Source organism: Lissotriton vulgaris, chromosome 11 (assembly GCF_964263255.1).
Source record: "Lissotriton vulgaris chromosome 11, aLisVul1.2, whole genome shotgun sequence".
NCBI lineage: Eukaryota > Metazoa > Chordata > Amphibia > Caudata > Salamandridae > Lissotriton > Lissotriton vulgaris.
In genome coordinates, this window is record NC_141699.1 from 1,071,446,099 (window position 1) to 1,071,469,978 (window position 23,880).

At 43.8% G+C, this 23,880-nt stretch overlaps 2 protein-coding genes across 4 annotated transcripts in view; both read left to right on the forward strand.

Moving 5' to 3' along the window:
- The window catches only part of CAPN10 (calpain 10), a 75,355-nt gene extending 72,177 nt beyond the window's left edge, over positions 1-3,178 (forward strand). Inside the window, exon 12 of the mRNA XM_086944482.1 lies at positions 214-3,178. Within this exon, the coding sequence (XP_086800608.1) occupies positions 214-243 (30 nt within the window). The 3' untranslated portion in view covers positions 244-3,178. The remainder of the gene's footprint in view (positions 1-213) is intronic.
- Positions 3,179-12,625: 9,447 nt separating this feature from the next.
- LOC147684113 (cytochrome P450 2J6-like) overlaps positions 12,626-23,880 on the forward strand; it is a 107,356-nt gene continuing 96,101 nt past the window's right edge. Inside the window, exon 1 of one of the 3 annotated variants that reach the window (XM_086944483.1) lies at positions 12,626-13,218. In XM_086944483.1, the coding sequence (XP_086800609.1) occupies positions 13,048-13,218 (171 nt within the window). In that variant the 5' untranslated portion in view covers positions 12,626-13,047. The remainder of the gene's footprint in view (positions 13,219-23,880) is intronic. The other 2 variants (XM_086944485.1, XM_086944484.1) reach the window with 2 other exon arrangements.

Genomic DNA, 23,880 nt, shown 5'->3' on the forward strand with positions numbered 1-23,880 from the left:
TCCATCATTTCTTTGCTGTAACACAAGCTTATATATTGGGCCTGGGCGGAGCTCGCAGAGGTGCCGAAAAACTCATGACATTCCGCTGAGTTTCGCGAGTGAGTGGAGTTTGTTATGTAGTATCTACATCCAACTGAAAGTGAAGTCTATAGGATTAATCTTGCAAATCATTTTCATTCTAAATCCTCTCCATCTTTCTTTCTTTATACGTAGCTGTCCGTCTCCCATGTGATGAAGAGGTGATGTGGGGCCATCCGGAGAAGAAAACTCACCAGTCTCTACCTTCTGTGGATGAAAAAAGAACACTTGTAATGCTACAGACTGATTGCTTCTAAGGTTGTCGGGAGTGAGCCTACATCCCCATGGTCATTCTCTACACTGATGCATTCCCCCATCATTGTCCAAGCAAACCAGAGACTGCCTGGATGGAATATTCAGTGTCCATTTGTGGTGAATGGAAAAAGAGCCCTTGCATCAGACACGCTTTCAACCATGGAGCTTGGGGCGGTATATTCGATGAAGCTTGCTTACATGGTTGAATTCAGACCTGTGGGAAGAGAAAGAAGGCAGCCTTTTCATAGAAAACGAATCCACCAAATGCAGTTGTGCTCTCTTTGTTAATCAAATTGAACCTCAGTTTCCAGCAAGTGACCTTTTCTAATGCTTTGGATTTTTGTGCTTCGGCTCGTAAACCAAGTTCCTGCAGATGCAACCAAAGTGCATAAAAAGTGGATCTCTTGAACTTACTCTGTCTGTAGTTGTAAGTAGGAGCGGAGTTGGGAGAGGGCACTTGAGTAGTTCGTTTTACAGGAGAAAGAGTGACCACCAATTGCAATGAATACGTTTGACAATATGTTGCTTCCGCCCTGTGCTGTAAACATGCCCATGACTGTTTTCTTCCGCCTTTGGAGGAGTAATTTTGTATGATACTTTATTGGATGCATTGCAGTAAAATGTTCTTTTTAGCCTCCTGCAAGCCATTGGACGAGACTATTGGAAGCAATGAGTGCCTGGCCAAATATGAAATTCGAAGGTAATTGTAAAGTTACCTTGGAGCAGTAAGAATGCAGCAGACCTTGAAACAGGAAAAGACTGCAGTATGAGTTTCAGTTATGTACGTCCTTACTGATGGGTTGAAAAAATTGAATTCTACTGGGGCTTAGTTATTACACAGCCACAGTAATTCGGACTCCACTTTTTTTAGTCAGAACTTTCAAGAAATCAATGAAGCTGGAGAAAAAAAGCCCCATTTCAGGTTTTTACTGGGATAGAACTAAAATGGCTGTTTGCACAAAGGGGGTCTTTAGGGCTGAGGTGTATGTGCCAGGAGAAATCGATGCAACAGATAATACAAACTCGTTGGAGCAGGGTGGGTAGTGGTTATGTTGCGAGCAGGTTTCATCTGCACTTTAACACTAATTCCGATCTTGAGATCATAGGCTCACAGGATATGTTACTATGCATCAAATAATTATCTCAAACTTATTAATCTAAAACGCGGAAAAAAGAGCCTTTTATGGTTTTTAAAAAAATCCAAGTTATTTTCACTGTAGGGCTTTAAAAAACACTTTACTGCTACATCCTCAAAGGGTGTGTTACATCCAGCGCCTATGTAAGTCCTTTTGACCTCTTGAAGTGATACTCTTCCCTTGACGTGACATCCCGGCCCTCACCTCACCCACCTTCAGGGATGTGACACTGGTCTCCTGCAAGCATGCCTCCTATGAAAGAAAGCTTAACATGTGAAGTGGCGGGATCTCCATGTAAATTGGTGCTTGTATCTCAGGATTTCATGTTATTCTGTGTCGAAGTATAGTCAGCCTCTTCTCAAGGGGCCCGCCCCACCCTTGAAGAAATGCCCCTCTCATGATTAATATAGGTTACATGAAGCCACAACCCATCTCTACCTGTCATTAATTGCCTCCCGACTGCCTTGTGCTGTAACTTTAGCATAGGGATGCTTACTTCTTGTGAAGTGGGTTTCAAGATTGTTACCCTGGGTAGATGACGCTCCCGATAATTGAAAATAACTATCGCTTGTGAACTGACGTGTACCTTCTATAAACTGACATCTGTTTCAATATGTGATCAACACTTTTCAGGAATCAACACCTTTCTCTTGTGAGGTGGTGCCTGCCTTCTGAATTGATGGCTGCCTGTTGTAAAGTCATTTGTCTTTGATGAACTGACTATAGCTTTCACAAGATGCCCTTTTCCCTATGGCGAAGGGCGGCTCTTATCTCGGAAGTGGTTTTGCCTCATAAATTGATGACCGCCTCTCTGGCATTGATGCTTCCCTCACATTAACTAATCCCCAGCCATCTGAAGTGAAAGAAACTCATGTTCATCTCTCCTGGAGTGAGATCTACCACATGTTTCACTCCCTGCATTTTGCGAAGTGACTGCCTCCTCTAAGATGACTTAGTCCTCATGTGAAGGGATGCTCGTCTCTTGGCAAGTTACTTCCTGGAAGTCTCTTTTTGATCATGAAACAACTCCTGCTTCATGAACTGCGGTTGTCTCCTGTGAATTGGTGCCCGCCTGTTGAACTGATGACCTGACATGAACTGATGCTCACTTTATAAATTGATTCTCATCTCAAAATAAGCTCAGGCTGGGCTCTGTTGAAGTGATGCTGGTCTTACTTGAAGGGATGCTCGTCTCACTTCAAGGGATCCCTGTCTTACAGCACCTGATGCTTGACTGTCTGCGTTGTTGTTCAATCCACTCTAAGTGATGCTTGTCTTTTTTTGTAGTGATGCCCCCCGTTTACAGATGCCTTGTGACTTGAAGTGAGACTTGCGTCACATCTGTGCCTCATTAATTGATACTTTTGTCTGAAGTGCGGATTGACTCTCAAGTTGACTCTATACTCTGGAAAAGTGATAAATGCTATGATTAAGTGATTTCCTCCTCAAGAGATAATCACCCTCTTGTGAAAACAGTGTTTGCTTTTCGTGAAACCTCCTTCATCTCATTGGTAAAGAAGTTTTTGTGAATTGAGGTCTACTTCCCAAAAAGTCATGTTCTCCTCCTGTGAGCTTAAAAACCTCTTGAGTTTGAGGCTTCTTATAACTGCTTTACCTCCTCACTCTTGTATTGAGTTTGTATGAACAAAACATATTTGTGTATTTACCATGTGACATTTTATTTTATTAATAAACAGACATGAAACTTGTTCTGGAAATTATTTGTGCACTATGAACATTAAATTGCAATGCTGATCCAAACTCTGCTATACAATGCTTTTTATACCGGGTTCTGTAGCGGCAATTAATTAGAATTGTGATGTAAGCTTTACAGACTACTGCTATGAATATCACTAAATGCAAGATGGACTCTGGTTCATTTTGAACAGTAGTATACCTGATGCAATGGGCTTGCTTAAAGTTTTGTTGTTAGCGGGGTTGCAGATGACTGTTGATATTCCGAATTGTTTTTCACACCATTAGTCCGAACAAAATGTTCTGTTAAATTTATACCAGATTAATGATAGCTATAGCTTTTCCCCTGGTAGAAAGAGATCATTGTTCCTGGACGTTTTCATTCTAAGTGATGACAGTAAGTAGGTAATACTTTATTGTACCATGGTTATTTAAAACCTTTACAATTTTAATAAAACAAAGAAGCACCAATTTATAAAATGTGTGTCTGAATTGAACGAGTTAAAAACTAAAATTCTGTACATAAGACAAGTAAACAGGATTACTGAATAAGACAACCGACAACACAAATGAAGGGGGCTTATCATCTTATTAAAACGATCAAGTGATGACAGGGGAGCAGGGCGAATCCTGTGCAGAAAATAATCAAATCAGTTGGTCACAAATGTTTGCTTCTGAGAGCCTCTTTTAAGTTTCTGACATGCCAATCGAACTCACTACATTCCAAATGGATTTGTGTTTTAGATCAGGTGGGAGTGACGTATCGGTCGCGTGGGAATCCGTTGTCTCCATCTCAGTCCTGTATTTGTCCCACCTTAAAGGTACTTGACAGCCATCTTTTTGCCATAAAGCAGTCTAAAGAAGGGTGTGCACCTTTATTGAGGATGAAAACACAGGAGTTAAACATTAATTTGCATAGTTTGTCTGAAGCGGTCTATCACCTGCATTCCCCAATTCCCCTTTTTTCCAAATCAGGCTAACTGTTAAACAGAAACAAAATTTGGATTGAAATGCTTCATGGTAAATGGTGAATATTGTGACCTGATGTTGTTTTTCCAACGTATTGCATGTCTCAAGCAACACTGGAGACATATTGTTAATGTAGAAGTTAGATAAGACAAAGATGTTGAGGTCTAGATATCTCTGGGTGAAATACAAGTTCCAGAAGCTGTTGTATGATCAAACAAGTTTATTTAGTGATCATAGATATTATATTGGTCATAGACCACAGAAATCAGCCAGCATGTGTATTGTGACATTGTAGCATAAATATATGGCATTTTCAGGGCCTAATGATTGTATATATTGGGCCCAAATTCTTTTTTAAAAAATGGTATGGATGAAGAGCCACATCATTTGTACAGGATTTAGTGCACTAAATCGACAGCCAGTCAGATGAGAACTTAAAAAATTATAACATTAGAAATGAAAAGAAATACATAATTATTTAAACAATCAAACATAATGGATTTATATTACATCATCATGGAGAGAGACCCAAGAGCTGGCTCAAACCTGACTATTTAGATAAAAAACTAAATCGTTGTGAATGCATTGAATTTGGTCAAATTAAGGAACACAGTTTCCAAAGTGAATTCAAATGAGGAAAAAATAATAACATGATTGGATTCCCTTTAAGCATCCTAGACGAACCATTATTTTCATTTATGGCAAAGATTATGAGGGTTATGTTTCTATTTGTGCTGCTAACTTAAAATAAAGACTTTATTAACTTGTAGACAATATATTGATACTCTTGAATGCAATGCATTACTGTAGCCATAATACCATTTGTAAAGGATATCAGCTTTAGACCATGTAAGTCGGCCTTAGTCTTTTTGTAAAGGCTTTTATCACTGATTGTGTGTAGCAGAGTTTATTAGTATGAGGTTATAGAATCAATAATATTTTGTTTATAATAGTTTTATATTTTAAAATATTAATATGAAGGTTACTTTTATATGTTTTGCACTTCTATGATTATTGTATAAAATAAATCGAATAACGTATATTTGCTAAAGATTGTTACTGCCTACCTTGCAAATTTTAGTGACATTATTCAAGAGCCTCTATTGTTAACTAGTTCTAGTTAATACTCGATAGATCATGGGTATTCGCAAACATTTCCCCGGGGGCCCACAAAGTACTGTCTGTGGCTTCCCGAGAGCCGCACCGATACCAGCAGGGCGAGGGTTGGGGTGTTAAAACGTGAGCGTAGGGGGATGCAAAGCAGATGCATGCTAAAGATAAGTTGTCTAGGTAACATTCTTTGCTTCTTTAACTTTATTTTAGTTAACGTGCAACGTTTCACAGCTTTCCGAATGTTTTTGCACTGTCAAGTGAACAACAGCCTAGCGTTGCTGTTCACCAGGGGGGCACAATTAAAGGTCAGGAGAGCCGCATGTGGCCCTCAGACTGTACTTTGAGTATCCCTGCGATAGAGCAATCGCAAAATGTACAGAGGGTCCTGCAATTAAAAGATGAAGAGAGGGAGCAACCATGGCTGGTACTACTTTACAAAGAGAAGACCTCTGATCCCCTCCACTCCTACCTCTCCCCAATAGGGAAAATTCTATCTTTCCGGCACTCATAAATGGCAACTTTCCACCCCAAAACTGCCTCCTAAATCCCATTTTAGATAACACGTATGCAAGAACATCCAGCGGATATAATGCGTTGTCTGTGTCTAGTGCTAGTAGGGTCAAGAGAAGGCTTCTGAATTGGACTTTGTATTATAGGTGGGCCACCTTCTAACTTTGTGTATGCCTGCACAGGACCTAACTTGATCGGTCTACCTTCTCTGGTGAAGGAAGAGCTTTGTTAAATATTTTCGATAGACACCAACAAATCTATAAATATTCTAAGTTAATCATCCCTGGGAGGCATACACTGAGGAGTTCTTCCAAGGTTTGGGAAAGAAGTTAAAATCTAACTTTTTCACTGAGGGAGTTTTACAATCCTGTTCAGGGTGTTTAGTAGGTCTGCCAAAATAGGTACCAGCAGGTCTACAAATGTTTTATAGAGGCTTAAGTAGTTGCCAGCAGGGCTGGATGCCTTATTAGTTTTAATTGATTTCACAGATTCTCACTTTATATAGAACAATAACATTCTTCCCTTTGCTCTGATATCTTCGGAGTGGATACTTCCTGCAAACAGCTTGACACCCACGCCTATGTTTCAGCTCCGTTTGCTTACAGCTGCTCAAAATCTTTAAATGCTGGTTGCCAGCTTCTACCTGTCTTTTCAGTGAGAGCTTTTGCTCTCCTGGACTTGTTCTAAAGGGTTTCTGGCTAAGCTGTCTTTTAAGACTATTGCTTGAAACCTTCTCCTACTGCATTTCTCATAGAATGTCTGCCAGAGCAATGCAGTATACTTAATTGACCATCAAGTGTCTGCTAATCAACACTCCATTCTCTTATGCGCTGCAAGCAAAATGAGATTTCTGTGATTGGGCTGCCTTAATTGCTTCCCAGTTAATGTTCAAAGATGTGCCCAAGCTGTTTTTTCTAGGACGTTTTGTCTTTGATTTCCCAGGTAGTCCTCCACTCAAATTTCCCATTGTGTGAAAGGCCCATCTTGCAAGTGAACACTACAAATGCTTCATCAGGAAATGAAATGCTCCCTAATGTGAAAACTGTTTTACCCAACAAGCGTAGAAAGACAAAAAATAGTAAATTTTGGCATTTACCCATAGACTTGTGAAAAAGAGAAGTATTCTTGTCCTGTATGTATGGCTCTCCACATGTCTACTAGGCCCAAATTAAACAATGCCACTTTCAGGCACCTGTGAGTCACCCTTGCAACCCCTATATCTTCTCTTGATATATATATAATTTGGCATTCCAAATTATTTTTCTGTGTCCTCCTAACAATACATCTCCAGTTGCAATCTTGTAACGGTTCTTCCTATACAGGGGGGTTTGATGGATACATATTCCCGCAAATCTTTCACTCTGTAATCTTTCCAGACCTCATACTAGTCTAGAAAAGAGTAACATCTCTCCAGCACTGCTATGTGAAGCCACACGACTTCAGCTGTGAGTAAAGTCACAGCCTCTGGACATGACATCACTCTAGCATAGAACTCATTCAGGCATTGGTTCCTGTTTTTCTGTGCCTTCTCGACTCTGGTACACAACTCTCACGGCTGTCTCGATGTAATTCCTGGTCATAAAGAGGGTGTAGTCACCATAATGGTAAGGAGCCCATTGGTTATGACCTGCCACTCCCCTTAACACCCCTAAATTGAGTATTTAGGAGGCACTCCTGATACCAAGAACTTAGATTTGACGGATACAGAAGAAGAAGACTATGAAGACCCATGAGAAAACGAGAACGGAAGACTGCTGTGAACTTTTGGTGCCAAATCCTACCTGCCTGCACCAGTATGGACAATTAGTGCCAAGTGACTTGTCCTGGAGCTGAGCAACTACCAAAACCCCTGGTAGACTGCCAGCCCTTCGCAAATTGTCAGCAATCTCCATTAGCGTAGAGTAGCTACACCCATGCAGTCTGCAGGCTCCGAAGAAGCAGAGTCCGGTTTACCTTGTTGCCACTCCCTGGCCATCCGGATGCAGCAGCCACCCAGGAAGCAGCACCAGTGCTCCTGAAGGTCAGACCTCCCCCCCCCTGTATTCAGTGAGAGGACACCAGGACTGACCGCAGTCACACAAAACCTGGCGTTCCTGGACCCCTTGCAGCACCCAAGGCCTGTTTAATTCCAGTGAGGACTCTAACGTCACTGAGACTGAGCAGTCGTGGAAGAACATCAGAACCTAAAAGACCCACTTCTAGAGTAGCTCAGCTGTCCTGATTTCTGCACCCGTAACCGTTGAGACCAACAACTGTGATAGCCTTGGACGCACAGAGCCCAGCCGACCTATCTACTCTAAACCAGAGCGGCCCAATTTGGTTCCCATGAAAAAGGCTGCGTCGTTTTGCTCCTTGTGACCTGAGCCTTCAGTTGGAACTTCCCGGACTTGTCCAAAGCCCCCCCTTCCCCCCCTCTGCAGCTTGTTTCCAGGTGGCCCCACTTCTTTCCAGCGGCGTAGCGCGCAAAACTACCAACCCAACCAGCACCTCTCGGGTAACTAGTAACTACAGGTGGTACTTTGGACTTTGGGTCCCTCTGACCATCCCTAAGTTCTGAAGGAGACCCCCCCCCACCCCTCCCCCCCCCCCACTCCCCCCCGGAGCCAACCTCAAATTACTGAATGCAACATATGCCTGTCCATAGGTAATAATTGCAGAGTAATGACTTTTTTTAAATTGGTCTCTAACTTATTCTTCAGTATTTCATTTATTGCCTCTGTGAGTGCAACAAATACTTGGTACTACCCTCTGATAAGCCTAAACTGCTTCCCCACACTGCCACAAAAGACAGCATTTAGTGTTCTTATTTTTGAATCTGTAAACCAATAAGGGATGCCTGGACTCTTTATACAGTGTACCTCGTTTTGGTCCTCTATATAAAGAACCAGCGTCCTAAAATAACAAAAGTCTAATTCGAAGAACTGGAGTTGTATATTTTTAAAGTTTTTGCCAAAAATATCACCCAGAAGCACAAAGCGCCACACACGGCTATCTGGTCCCGCTGGATCGGGTCACAGTCACAAGCTCAAGCAAACCCAGTGGAGCACGGGCCTATACATGGACCAGGTTTTCCCATTAGAGGTTTTACCTTTTCAAATCCATTTGAGGAGTTGCAGCCCTGAAACCAATAAATAAGAATCTGAGTATGTTGACATGCACTGCTCACCAAAGGTATGCTTTGGTTGTGTTTGGTTTCTCAGAGGATTGGGTGTGTTTAGCCTCTGTCTCACAAAGTGACAATTTTATCTGCACAGAATCCTTGTGCTTGATCCTAGAGGAGAGCGCCTGCTCGGTTATTACTTTGCGCAGGTTTGGTACTGCAGTTCCACTTTCATTTAGCAAAGGGGGTGCTGCTGTGCAGGGTGACCAGGCATCCCGGATTTGCCAGGCCGGTCCCGGTTTTCCACCAGCTGTCCCGACAGATTTCAGGAAATTTAGCTGATGGCCTGGTTTTTATAGAGGGTCGACTGAAAACTGTGGTAGGAGCTTTTTATGTTTTGCAAAGCAAGAATAGTCAGCAGCTGTTTCAAGAAAGCAATTTAATTAACAGACAAGCTATTGGGTTTTAAAATTGCATTTTATGTATGTTATAGCTGCCTGTTCTGTAATTCTCTGCTGATGAGGGCTGTCATTCTGTGGGCTCTTTTTAAGTAAAAATTGTAGTCCTTCTATTTTTGTGAAATGTCCCGGTTTTTGGCTTTAAAATTCTGGTTACTGGTTGTACGTTTAAAATATGTTTTCCTTTTACTAAGTTTGCTTTGTGTTGGTTCTGACAGTGGTCCAGTGGGCCCTGTCAGGTGTAAATAATCCCTTGTAGATATGACCTAGTGCCAGGTGGCACCATGTATAATAGTGTTTACTATTCTAATGTGTTATGAGAATACAAAGGCTATTTTTGATATAACAAACAAATAGGATTCCCTGAGCACAAGAGTACACGTATCTGTGAGTTTTACAGATAAAGTCTAATCCAAAAAATCATTGTCCATATCTGTGCATCCATATTATGAGATGTCCTTATTTTATTTTCTCAGTCCAAGATGTTCACGAAGACTTGTGGATACAGCAGTACAGTCTTGATACAATATATAACAGCCAAACGCCAACACGTGTTTCGTCAAGGGACATTACCCAATGACTTCTTCAGGGCCTAAAACTGTCCTCACTCTTAGTTTCAAAAACAATCTGGCTCGTATCAAAGACCTATATTTTATAAGTCGCCTTCAAATGGTCTTTCAATTATGACAATAGTTACTGTCATCCTTAGTGTAGTTTTCTTTATATGTAAGATCAGGCAATATCAGCCTTAGTTCTCTGGAACCATCATGAATATCTCGGGTTCCCCCAACAACCGGCCGTCCGATCCTATTTTCTAACCAGCGTGAACATCTTGGACTTAGAAAATAAAATAAGGACATCTCATAATATGGATGCACAGATATGGACAATGATTTTTTGGATTAGACTTTATCTGTAAAACTCACAGATACGTGTACTCTTGTGCTCAGGGAATCCTATTTGTTTGTTCTATTGTGACAACAGTTACTTTGTAATTGTTGTTTTTTGACAGCGGTGGGTGGTAGCTGTCCTTGGTTCCTTTGAGGCCACTTCAAAATAACCTCTCTCATACTTATTGCTGCATGGGCTATGTGCTGGTAAAACCTCACCCCCTGTTTTTCTATTTTTGATATAACCCTGTGTGGAGTTCCTTTTGTAGTATGACTCGGATGTTGTTGCTGTGTGCGTGCGCAAATGCTTTACACATGGCCTCCGGTATAAGCCTGACTGCTCGTGCCAAGCTACCAAGGGGGTGAGCGGGGGTTATCTTTGGCGTGTAACTCCCTTGCTCTGACTAGAGTGGTGGTCTCTGCCTGGCTTTGGCACAAGCCTTAGCCAACCAGAGATCCCATTTCTAACATATGTTCATTCTGTTAGACATGTACACCCTTTTTCTCCACTTCTCAATCTCCGAATCTTAGACCTTATTCTATGTCAGGACCGGAGGTGAGAATTAGGCGTTACTTACCTTTATTTCCATGCTCCAGCACAACATATATCACAAAAACTACCTTTCCCATAACACTCAGGAAAGGAAATACAATACAAACACTTCAACCAATAAACAGTCTCTCTTGTCCTCATTTTGGACCACTCCCCCTGTAACTTCTCCTTTCTTTCTTGCTCCGGCACCAAAAATATGAGTGTTTCTATATTCTTGTTTTCATATTGCTTGTTGGATGTATAATTGTTGACCTCTCGCGCAAAAACGAGTTTTCTCCCTAACAGCAGCATCGCCCCAGGAACGCGCTTCATTTGATGCTACTTATTTTCTATCACGAGAACCGTAGGAACGTGGTAGGCATATTACCTTGCTAATAAAATTGGACGGCGACTGCATGGAGGAGGATGGGACATACATTGTCCCATCCACACGACAATAATGGTTCTGAAACAGGTGACCTTTTACTTAGTTGCTTGCTCCTAACTCTACTACAACAGGTTCTTAGTGCTCTACTGTAATCCCTGTACCTGGCGTACATAAACATGCCCTCGGGCAATGCATAATTATTCTGTATAATTTTCACCACTTTTTTCATCATTGGCCAACAGCCCGCTGTGCATGTTCGCATTGTTTTAGAAAACATTTACGATTGTTTCCAAAACATTTATGATTGTTTTCAAAACATATCGATTCTAGAAGAAACCCTGCAGTGACCACTCTAGTATATAAGACCCTTAAATCCCCCCTGCAAATTAGAGGAGAATTCCTTCTACGCTGACACAGGGTCCTGCACACTGAATCTTCGACACGTATCAATCTGACATCCATTGCCGGGTGTCACCCACGGAACAGAGACGTGGTCCTTCATTCTCTACCATCAGATGAGGGGGTTGGTTCTTCCTTGGGGGATTCTTGGCTATAAACGTATATACCTATACACGTATACATGCTACACCTACATATCTAGGCTAGGCACGTTTAGGAAAATTACGTGGGTCGTGCCTAATAGGAGTATACAAATGCTACTGTTTTATCTGAACTGTATATGGTATCTTTTTAGCACTATGGAAGAAATATATCTACTGTTTACCATATTAGTACTTGCGAATTCTTTCGTATGCTTCTGCCTCCTGATTGTTGCAGCAAAAATGTTTTACACAAAAATGACACTGGATCAATCAATACTGATTGAAACGTCCTAATCGCCATTCTGTGTATTTTCTTAGAATAAGTAAGCACGAATGACTGAGCGAAAAGTACTGTACTGTTTTCCTCGATCCCTGAGGAATCGGGGTTGTCATGTTCAGTGGTAGCCAGAAACTACAGACACCACTGTAAGATACGGGGGTTGTAGTGGCACTGTAGAGCTAGCTGGTCTAATGGCGGACATATCCTTCGGAGGTGTCCGGAAGCGGTTGGGACATCAAACCCTCGGTTTAGGTTATCCAAAACAAGCAGGTTCTGGGGATTCTTAGAAACTACACAACAGCCCCTTTAAAGCACTAGTAACATTTCATGGTCACGCCCCTCATGAGACCCTCACCTTTCCCAGCCCACGTAAAGCACTGTGTAAGCATGTGTGTGTGAGTAAAAGTAAAGGTAAAATGGCGTGTGATGCCCCTTCTGCTATCCCTGGCATTTTGGTGAATTGACAGTAGAGTGACCAACATTCACAGACTACTCTCATCCGAGATGGGCAAAGGTCTTCAGGCACAGCTGAGTCTAAAAAGTTCAGTACAAAGAGGAGCAGTCAGTGCACTTTTGTGCCAAAAGGCAAACACCAGGAGGCACATCCTTACACGGGGTTTAGGTCAATGTCCTGCAGTGCTTTGTGTCTATATTTGCCCATGTAATAAACAACCTCGTGTTGGTACACCCTGTAAGGGATTTGTCCCGGTCACAAGCATAAAGCTCCCTGGAGGTTGGAATTGGTAACACTCATCTTATCCTTTTCAGATCCAGAAGTCTGGCTGTCAGAGCAAGGCAGGGAGAGCCCAGGCACTCTGAGTGAACCAAGTCCATCAAGAATCAAGAGAGAAGAGGCAGAAGCATTTAAAATAAAGTCATATATCTGAGAGAACAAGAGGGGAGAAAACAGAGGAGGCAAGACACAAGGAGGGAGAGGCTTGACTGCAGAAGATAGAGGTGGGAGAGGGGAAGCTGAGGTACAGAGTAAGAGAGAGCAGAGTCGTCGAAGAGAGATAAAGGGAGGAAATAGAGAAAGTGAGAGGATAGGGGAGAAAGAGGGAAGGGAAACCCAGAGAGGGAGAGATCGCCTTGGAGGACGTGATGCTGCTGGCCTTTGAGTTCCTAGCTGCCCTGCTGGCCTGCGTCCTCATTGCACAGTTTCTGAGACAGCGATGGTCACGAAGACAGCTCCCGCCAGGGCCAACTCCTGTCCCCTTCTTTGGAAACCTGCTGGCGACAAATTTTAACCTTTATTACGACACTCTCCTACAGGTATGTCTTTAAGACTATTAAACGAGAATGTAATTTTCTTCTGTTAAAGTGTGTGTGTCGATATGCTCACTCATGCGCACATGTATCTTCCTCTGCAATCCTTACATGACATGTTCCACTACTACACCACAGCTTTATGCATCACCCTATATATCTAGTAGGTATTCTTACTAAAACACATAATTAATCATTCCCAACTGTCAGATCTCTATTGCTCTTATTCACTCCTCATTGGGTGCTCCTGTTGCCTCTCTTCCATCTTCCCCACCTCCTGATGCATCATCATGGACCACATCAGCAAGTCTTCCATTACCTTATCGTCCGTTCTAACTTCCCTCATTCTAAGTTCGTCTGCTGGGACCACTCTGATCGGTCCCTCACCCATGGTGCTACCGTTGGCCCCTCTAGTCGGGTCCAACGGGTGGCTATGCGTCTTTTAGCCAATGCCAACACCATTAGAGCAAATTTATGTTGCCTTCTCATTCCTATGGCTTTCAGTATGATTCCCAGTATGCAATATGTGACTGTTGCATTTATGGCTGTATTTGTTATTATCTTTAGTCTATAGAACATTCAAAGCCAGTAGTCCATAACCTTTGCACACAGCCATGTCATATGTGCAAATGTGACCTCGCATTCCTTGTACCTTGGGCACATAGGAGATCTATTAGGATACATTTTTAAGGGGATTCATGAAAGTGCGGTGGAAGAAATTGAAATGGGTCCGTTTGAACCAGGCATTGCCAGGCACCCAGAACCAGTGCGCATGTTGTTTCAAATTCCTGTGTTCACCAGCACCTCCCAGTCCGCATCCCATAGTTGACTAGTTTCATTACACTCATTTGTCCATCCCCTTTCAGGGCTCTATGTGTGTAAGGGTTGTACGATGGAACAAGGCAGGGAAATAGTTTGCAAGCCTTAACCACGTTTTTTACCACACATTTTTTACAACGTGTATGTTTTTACAACAGATGCCATTACCGCTCATTGTTTTTTCATTTAAAGACAACCCCCAACTAGCCTTGGCAATCGCGTTCCTAATGGCGTGGTAGTGGCCTTCGTAAAAACATACACATTGTAAAAATATGCGTGCTAAAAGTGACAAGTGGGTTAAAACCTTGGTGTAAAGGCTGTTTGCCGTGTGTGAGTAATTAGTCAACGACTCTGATACATTTCCAGCAATACATCTAGTGTTGATATAGTACATGGGGCACTCCCTCCCGTTCACTGTGCAACAATTGTCAATTTTGCATATTCTTGGAGCTGTCTCCGGTGTACCCCAAATAGAGCTTGTGTCTTTGTAAAGGTGACAAATACGTCACTTGTATATTAGTCTCCTAGAGTATGACACCCACCTTACCTCCAGAGCGCTATGGTCATATCTTTGCTAATATTACTGCGATAGCACCACCTTTGTTACATCATTTGAGCCAAAAATCACCAGATTAACATCCATTCCCAAATCTATTCCAAAAATAGCTATCAAGGTCTCTCCCACATTCTTCCAGAATAGACTTAATTCTAAGCCTTCATAAAACATGTGAATATCGTCAGCTTTATTGCTTTTACATCTTGTTCCACAATGTCCAAGAATAGATTTAGGAATGGATGTTAATCTGGTGATTTTTGGCTAAAATGATGTTACAAAGGAGGCGCTGTCACACTTCGATGAGGGATTATTTTTGTATTTTATTATTCTAGAAAGGAGGGAAATTTGTTTAAGGTGGATCCGGCATGCCTAGATCAGGGAGGCAGGTCAGGAACATATGATAACATCTGGTCTACTCTCTTAATTTGGGGACGCCGCCTACACTTGATAAACTGTTAGATCTATGGTGCCCGAATCCTGGACCAATGATTACACCTGACCTCAACCACGTGAGGAAGGCCATGGGGGCCTAGATCCATGCAGTGAGTCGAAGGGCGCCCAGTTACACAGAATCCGGCTTGAAAAATCTGCTTCGGCCTAAGGTGAGATGAGGACACCAAAAAATATATATTACTGAACGACTACAACCTTGTAATATCTAAAGAGCTGGAGAAAATTGGACCCCACAGCACTTTGTTTACCTCTACTTCCCAGGCATAAGCCATATGTTGTATAATGTGAGGGCAGTACTTGGGGACACGCCCCTAATCAAAATGTAATAGCAAGTTTTCCTCCCCCAATGTCTCTGTATCAATCTTTTTTCCCACCAGCTGCCTTTTCACACCATTTAACAAAATGCTGCAGCTGTGCCGCCAGATAATATAATTTTAGATCTGGAGGGTTAAGATCTACATCTTCTGTGTTCAATTTCAAAATATCCAATCTAACCCTACTTCTCCTACCAGCCCATAATGATGAGATGGGTAAACTATCGATGTCCTTGAATGTGGCACCTGGGATATCACACAATGGGTTTTGCAGTGTATACAGGCAGCGGGGGGGAAACATCATCTTAGTAACCAGAATTCTACCCATCACGGATAGAGGAAGTGCGTTCTAGAATCTCACCGATCAGTGTGGGTTTATACTGGCTAGGAGCACTTCATTAAACCTTCGCAGACTGCACCAGATCATGTCTGCTGCTCTCACACAATATCCGAACGTCGTTTGGCAATATCGGAACGTCGTTTGCATAACCCTGGACATGAGACAAGCATTTGATATTTTGTCGTGGGAATACATGTTTAGGGCCATTGCACGATTTGGCCTACCCCCAAATACGTAAAATGGGTGAAGCTACTGTATGCAGCGCCCACTGCAAGAGTCCAAACTGGGAAGCTTATCTCCAGGGAATATGGCATCCACAGGGGAACATGTCAAGGCTGCCCCTTGTCCCCAATATTATTTGTTTTAGCACTGGAGAGATTGGCACTCCGTATACATCAAGATGCCGCATGGTGCGGTGTCCCTATAGTCCCTTAACACACCTGGTATCAGCATATGCTGATGATCTTATACTATATGTGAGCGATCTGTTGGAGGGACTGGGCCCACTTCACCGTATCTTTACTACGCTCAAAATGATATCATGATTATCCATCAATGAATCAAAATCCAATGCTTTTTCTTTCATGACCAAACACACCCGGACTATATTGCTTTCGGAGACCTCCAGTTGCTGGTGGCCCCACAGACCTTCAAATATTTGGGCATTAATGTGTACTGTTCACAGGCGGACATGTTGGAGGGCAACCTGGGCAAGGCCATTCGGGGCATACGCTTGCAGGTAGCTTTCTGGACCTCGTTACCAATATCGGCTATAGGACGTGTGACTTTGTCCAAGATGGTGGTCCTTCCCTGTCTTTTGTATTATTTCACGAACCTTCCAATGTTAATACCTGCAACGATTTTTAACACACTAGACACTCTCCTGGTAGATTTATTATGGGGGACTGGTCAATGGCGAATAAGTCTTCGGAAATTACAAGTCAACACACGGCAAGGCGGACTGGGGCGCCAGACTTCTAGGCTTATTACTATGCCTGTCAGGTATAGTGGCTGTCTTATTGGACAGCAGGACGCAACTTACCGTAAATTGATTACAGTCCCAGGCACATCGAGCAGGGAACGCTCAATGCTTTTCTACTGCCCCACGGTAGGCCACACCACGCGCTGCCGGACCTCCTTCGGACGAGGCTGCAGTGCTGGAAGAGGGCGCTGCAATATACCTCTAAAGGCGGTAGATATGCCGTGAACATTCCATTGGTGGGAATACCATTGGCAAGCGGCACACTAACACCAAGGGTACTTGGACCCTGGATGGACGTAGGCGTGGAGACTATTGGTGATTTGTTTGGGAGGAGGACACTTAAGGACCACAACACTTTCATACGAGCCACGGAAGCTCCGGCCACACTCTACATGACACACACCGCCCTACTGCACTATATTAAACAATGGGCCCCAGAGCGGGAGGAACCTCAGACAAATGAACTTGTTAAATTTCTGCATTACATGGGATGCTGCAGCCACCTTATTAAATGGCTATACCTAAGTATGCGGACACATGCCCAAATCCTGCTGGATGTTACGCGGGCACAGTGGACGACAGATGTGGGACGGGACTTGACGGACAGAGAATGGGGGGACATATTGGAATACCCACGAAAAATACTGCGCAATGCCAAATTCAAGTTTATCCAAAGTATGTTTCTACACAGAGCTTATTTGACGCTGCAAAGGCTCCATAGAATGTACCCGGAAACAGCACACTACTGACCCCGATGCAAATTGCCTGAAGCAGATCTCCTCCATATGGTGTGGATGTGTTGAGGGAGGTTACACGAGTGCTAGGGAACATAACACGCCTGCCCATGGGGAACACGGCTCTAGAATGTATATTAGGTATTTGCAAACGGACGAAGACACAAAAGGTTCAACTTCGCTTTCTGGACCTGGCGCTTATAGTTGCAAAAAGGGCCATCACCATGCGCTGAAAGTCAGCCAGAGACCCCACCCTAGGTATGGGGTATACTGAAAGGCTTCGATGGGCGGGAGCTGAAAGCGCGGCGCTGCGTAGAGAGGAAGCCCGTGGTCTCAGGAAGCATCTAATCTCCTTGGACTGGGACACAATAGTGGAAGCATATAGAAACATCAATCTGGATGCTGCTTCAGGCGTTCCAAACACTCAATACTAACTGCAATCACACAATAATGTGTGTGTCAACCCCAGTAGGTACTAGATGAAGCGGTGGGATCAGACATTAGACACAGTACAATCCAACTAACGGAAGACGTTTAATAGATTTATATGTTACATAGTCAGTGCCGGAGTCGGGAGGGGGGCAGTGTTAGCAGGGAGGAGGGTGGGGTTATTGGGTACTGATTTGTTAGGAATATTTTGATGCATGTGCTGTACAGCCTGAAGGGAGAATTTAATGCATAGAAATAAATGTTGGTGGGAATTCCTGAGATGATAACGAGAATGGCTAGATAACATACTGGAGACAGGCCTTATACTGCACAGAAACATGCACAATGTAATTGTTTTATTGTATGGTAAACAGCGAAAAGAAAACCCAATAAAGTTTGTTTCAAAAAAATATTTTAAAGGAGCTTGAAGCATCTACTTTCGTCAGTGGGCAAATCGGTAGTTTCCTCTTCTCATGAGTTTTGTGAAACACAAGTATCATTTTCATTTTTTGACAATAAAATCTCAAGAATTCACCCAGAGGTTTTTAAAGAAAAGCATTCCCATACTCAGTGTTATTAATCTATTTAGGCAGATTACACACCTGACCTGTGCTTTAGATCAAATTCAGCCTCTCACAGGGGGAATCTTTTTGAAAGATTTTAAAAACAGTGTGAGCCTAGGTGTCCCCTGACTGCCCATGTGGTTGGATGAAATAACAATTGTTGTAATTCAAAATACTTATATTCAGAGTTTTAGCAAAACTTTAGAATCTGGTTATTCCCTCCTTGTTCAAGATTTGTGAAGTAAAGCCACTCTTAAAAAAGACCTGTTTTAGATCCTAAATATTTTGCCAAAACAGTCCCATTTCATTACTCCCGTAACTTCATAAGAATTCAGGGGCCCATTAGGATGACCGCGCGGTGCCTGCAACATTGTACTTTGTAATGCTGGGGGTAGCATAGGTACCCCCATGTGCACCCTCCCCCTCCCCGGAGTCCCTGGAGGCCCGCAACGGGCCCCCGCAGGGGGTCTCTGCATGCCTTTCCGTGGCGGCGATCTAACTAAGCCCATGCTAATATGGCTGGTGGTGTCTCATAGGCACCGCCACCATATTAAACCTTTTCTGCCCCGGCCGCAAGGCGACCGGGGCGGAAAAGCGGCAGACGGTCTTTCCATCCTACGCGGTCCCCCCCCCGCCATCCTAATATGGCGGGGGGGGGAATTTAGGTGCGGATGGCAGGCTGGCGGAGGCTACCGCCAGCCTGGTGGGGGTAATCCGCCCGCCATCCTAATGGGCCCCTTGGTGTTTGCTCGACTTTCAGGTTATGTCAACTCTCTTTACCGGGGCCTTCAGGCACACCAGCCGAAGAGTGTATGTAAAAAATTCCTAGGCAATCTTAATAGTAGACAACAAATTATATGGACCCAGTGGTGATAGGAACAGGCAGACAGTTAAAAGAATAATAAGAAAATCATTAATTAAGAATGAACATGTTTTTAATATACTTAATAAAAATCATATAAGGAACTGGGGAGTTCAAGTTATATGACAGTACAATAAAATTATATGCAATTAATACATCCAATAACACAATATACAATCTTTATACATAAAAAAGACACCATCTAATAATCAGTGGTGCCCACAAACAGGATGAAGAAGCAGTACTCAACGCGCGTTTCGGCGAAAACGCCTTCTTCAGGAGCCACAAGTTTATAATCTGCAATTACATGTAAAGAAAAGATTATAAAAAAACAATACTAAGGTGGCCTATATTATCAAATTGAATACATTAAAAATACAATTTATAAGAACAGTACAATGTTATAAAACATGTATTTACATCACATGCTGCCTATAACCTAGGACTAAAAGGCCCAACAATCATATTTTGTGTCTAACAAGTTGAGTGATCAACATATTCCAAGACAAGAGATTGTAAAGTACTCAAAAGTTCAGTTTACAAAGGTTGATTTTTAAGGATGTATATACAAATTACTTACAACATCTACATTGGTCAGATGTGTAACATACACTATTGTTATGAGAGAAATTAATTTCAACTTACTAATGAAAACAGGAAAAAGCAACCCACTGGTATCTTCTAGTAGATGACAAGAACACAATGTACCTAGAGAACGGATAACCTCTATGTCAAAATTGAGTACAAATTAGTGTGACACATCATTTGAATACAGTAAATAACCTATATGTCAGAGTTGTTGACAAGATGTTAAAATGAGTCACATGGACACAAAGCTGCCGAAGAGACTTCAGCTGGTACAAAATGAAAGTCCCCAGAGGGCTACATATTCAGCATCCCCTTAAAAAGCATTACTGGCTGCAGATGGGGAGGAGCCTAGCCTGCGACCATGATGGCCGCCTAAACCCTCGGCTCCGCTGGTCCGTTCGATTTTCCTTCCGAGCCGCCAACTATCCTGCAATCTCTCCTGAGCCCTTTTAGCGGTTTCGGAATCGGAAAGTGACGCTGCACCCGACGGTGTGCTCCCCGTCGCGCTCCACACGGCAGAAGCGGAGGAACGTCCCAGTCTTCTTCCCGGCGTTTCCGGACGGCGACCAGGTCTTTGTTCTCGAGGGTGGCCGGCCCCGGCGGAGTGAACAGCGGCGATAGACGGCAGGTCGGAGTCGGCTGGCGGCGAATTGCTGCTGTAACGAGTTATCAGCGACAGTGTGGCATCTGCTCTCTTTTATCTCCACGTTGCATTGTTACCGCGGCATTCAGTGATACTTTTGTATCCCTTCCCTGGATGTCTTTGTGTGCCTTCGCTTTCCGACGACTTCCCGGGGGCCATTTTCAGCCGGGCGCTCCTGAGCTTGCTGCTGAAGACCCGACCAGCCACCGAGAGTGTTTAAGTCTGCTGCCCTTGCACTACAACCGGGGGTATCGCTGCTATGGAGAGCGAAGCCCTTGTCCCCGAGATCTGGCCGCGATTGTCGAGGCGCCGCAGGATTAACGTGCAGCTGGAAAGTGGTGTCGGCGGAGGGACCCAAGAATTGCCGTATGCCCATGAGCCCCACGGGCATGATGATATGGCGTCCTCTTCTCCTGAGCATAGGGGACATTCTCGGCGCCCTGGCTGCCTTGCGAGCGGATGTGCGGTCCAAAGCTTGGGAGCTGGGGAGTCGACTGGACGCCATTGTACTCGCGCTGCCCCCGTTGATCGAGCCAGCGTCCATCTGAGGGACGATTCGCCACACCCTGAGCTCGATTGTGGTGAGCCGCCTGGCCAGACATACATGGGGGTGTCAGTGGAACTGGAACCAGTGACCGCCTCGACCCTGTCTGCGTTAACTGTGGAATGTAATGGGGCTCCTGAACATCGCACCGGCTGGAGAGGTGCCACTGGGCGCCATGTTCTGGACTTTCTATGGGAACTGCTGATGGCACTGGCTACTGTGGCATGTCCATGTCCCTATTGCCTCGATGGGTTGTCATTGGAGATTCGCTGCGTTGTACTGCTTCTCTCTGTACAGTTTTGGAACACATGGCATTGAACTGGTCGGACATTGGTGGCAAGCGCTTTGTCCCGTGGTGGTTCCTGAGACTGCCTGCTCTGCACCTGACGCTGTTTTGTTCCTACATTTGGTTGGCGCGCTGGATCGCAGGGGACAGGGGTGAAGACGATTCTTCTTTCTTGTTTGCTTCTAGTGGACTGATTTGCCGGGACTGTGGTGGGTAGACGGGAGAGCCAGGCGTTGGGTCTGTTTCTTTTTCGCTTGGGGTCGGGGGCGGGGTGGCCGTAGTTATACAATTTGGCTGTCTATTGGACACACAAGTCTGGCCCTCCTCCGGTTATACAGGTACATCTTTTTCCTCCTTTTCTTCTCTTCTTCATTTCGGGTACTCTTTATTGGGCGACAGACACACTGCTAGGGGGGGGGGGTAGGCCGTAGCCTCTGCATGCGTGTTGGGTGGGGGGAATTTTTCTTTGTCAGTTTTCAGTTCCTATGGGCCTTAATTTTTTCTCCTTTTTCTCCGTTTCCTTTTCTTTTTCCTTTTTCCCTGGGTCAATGGAATGTGTTGAGGTGGGGTGGGTGGCGTCTGGCACGTATCATGATCTGTGATCATCGCTCCTTTTACGATGTCCTGGTGCCGCCATTTTGGTTCTGTATTACTGCTTGCCCCTTTTCTTGCTGGACGTCACCCATGACCGTATTTAGACGGATTGTTTGCACTCAGATCCATTTTAACGTTTACTATCTTATTGTGTTATATGAACCTATAAAATTAAACCTTCAATTCTCCTTCTTCTCGGTAGTGCACGTATTGCCAGTGTAACTTCATTTGCTTGCATTTTATTTTAAGAAGCTACCGAGTTGCCGTCTTGCCTGCTAATGTGCTTTGAAATGATGTCGAGGCCGGCCGGGTGGTTGTAGGCCCGTATTTGTTTTCTGCTATTGTACAATAAAGGTTTTCCAAAAATTAAAAAAAAAAAATAAAAAAGAATTTAGGGGCCCATTAGGATGACGGGCGGACTTTGTCCGCCCGTCATCCTATTGTGTCTAGGGACCGCCGCCATAAGGGTGTGGGTCCCGTTGGGGGCATTAGGATGCGCACGCCATAGTGGCGGGCGCAACCAGGATCTTCAGCATTGCGGCGGGTGGTGCTGAATGCACTGCCCGCCGCAATGCTTAAGATACGTGCAATGCAGTACAAAGCACAACGTGACAGGCACCGCGCGGTGCCTGCCACATTGTACTTTGTAATGCTGGGGGTAGCATAGGTACCCCCATGTGCATCCTCACCCTCCCCGGAGTCCCTGGAGGCCCGCAACGGGCCCCCGCAGGGGGTCTGTGCATGCCTTTCCGTGGCGGCGATCTAACTAAGCCCATGCTAATATGGCTGGCGGTGTCTCATAGGCACCGCCACCATATTAAACCTTTTCTGCCCCGGCCACAAGGCGACCGGGGCGGAAAAGCGGCAGACGGTCTTTCCATCCTACGCGGTCCCCCCCCGCCATCCTAATATGGCGGGGGGGGGAATTTAGGTGCGGATGGCAGGCTGGCGGAGGCTACCGCCAGCCTGGTGGGGGTAATCCGCCCGCCATCCTAATGGGCCCCTTGGTGTTTGCTCGACTTTCAGGTTATGTCAACTCTCTTTACCGGGGCCTTCAGGCACACCAGCCGAAGAGTGTATGTAAAAAATTCCTAGGCAATCTTAATAGTAGACAACAAATTATATGGACCCAGTGGTGATAGGAACAGGCAGACAGTTAAAAGAATAATAAGAAAATCATTAATTAAGAATGAACATGTTTTTAATATACTTAATAAAAATCATATAAGGAACTGGGGAGTTCAAGTTATATGACAGTACAATAAAATTATATGCAATTAATACATCCAATAACACAATATACAATCTTTATACATAAAAAAGACACCATCTAATAATCAGTGGTGCCCACAAACAGGATGAAGAAGCAGTACTCAACGCGCGTTTCGGCGAAAACGCCTTCTTCAGGAGCCACAAGTTTATAATCTGCAATTACATGTAAAGAAAAGATTATAAAAAAACAATACTAAGGTGGCCTATATTATCAAATTGAATACATTAAAAATACAATTTATAAGAACAGTACAATGTTATAAAACATGTATTTACATCACATGCTGCCTATAACCTAGGACTAAAAGGCCCAACATTCATATTTTGTGTCTAACAAGTTGAGTGATCAACATATTCCAAGACAAGAGATTGTAAGTACTCAAAAGTTCAGTTTACAAAGGCTGATTTTTAAGGATGTATATACAAATTACTTACAACATCTACATTGGTCAGATGTGTAACATACACTATTGTTATGAGAGAAATTAATTTCAACGTACTAATGAAAACAGGAAAAAGCAACCCACTGGTATCTTCTAGTAGATGACAAGAACACAATGTACCTAGAGAACGGATAACCTCTATGTCAAAATCGAGTACAAATTAGTGTGACACATCATTTGAATACAGTAAATAACCTACATGTCAGAGTTGTTGACAAGATGCTAAAATGAGTCACATGGACACAA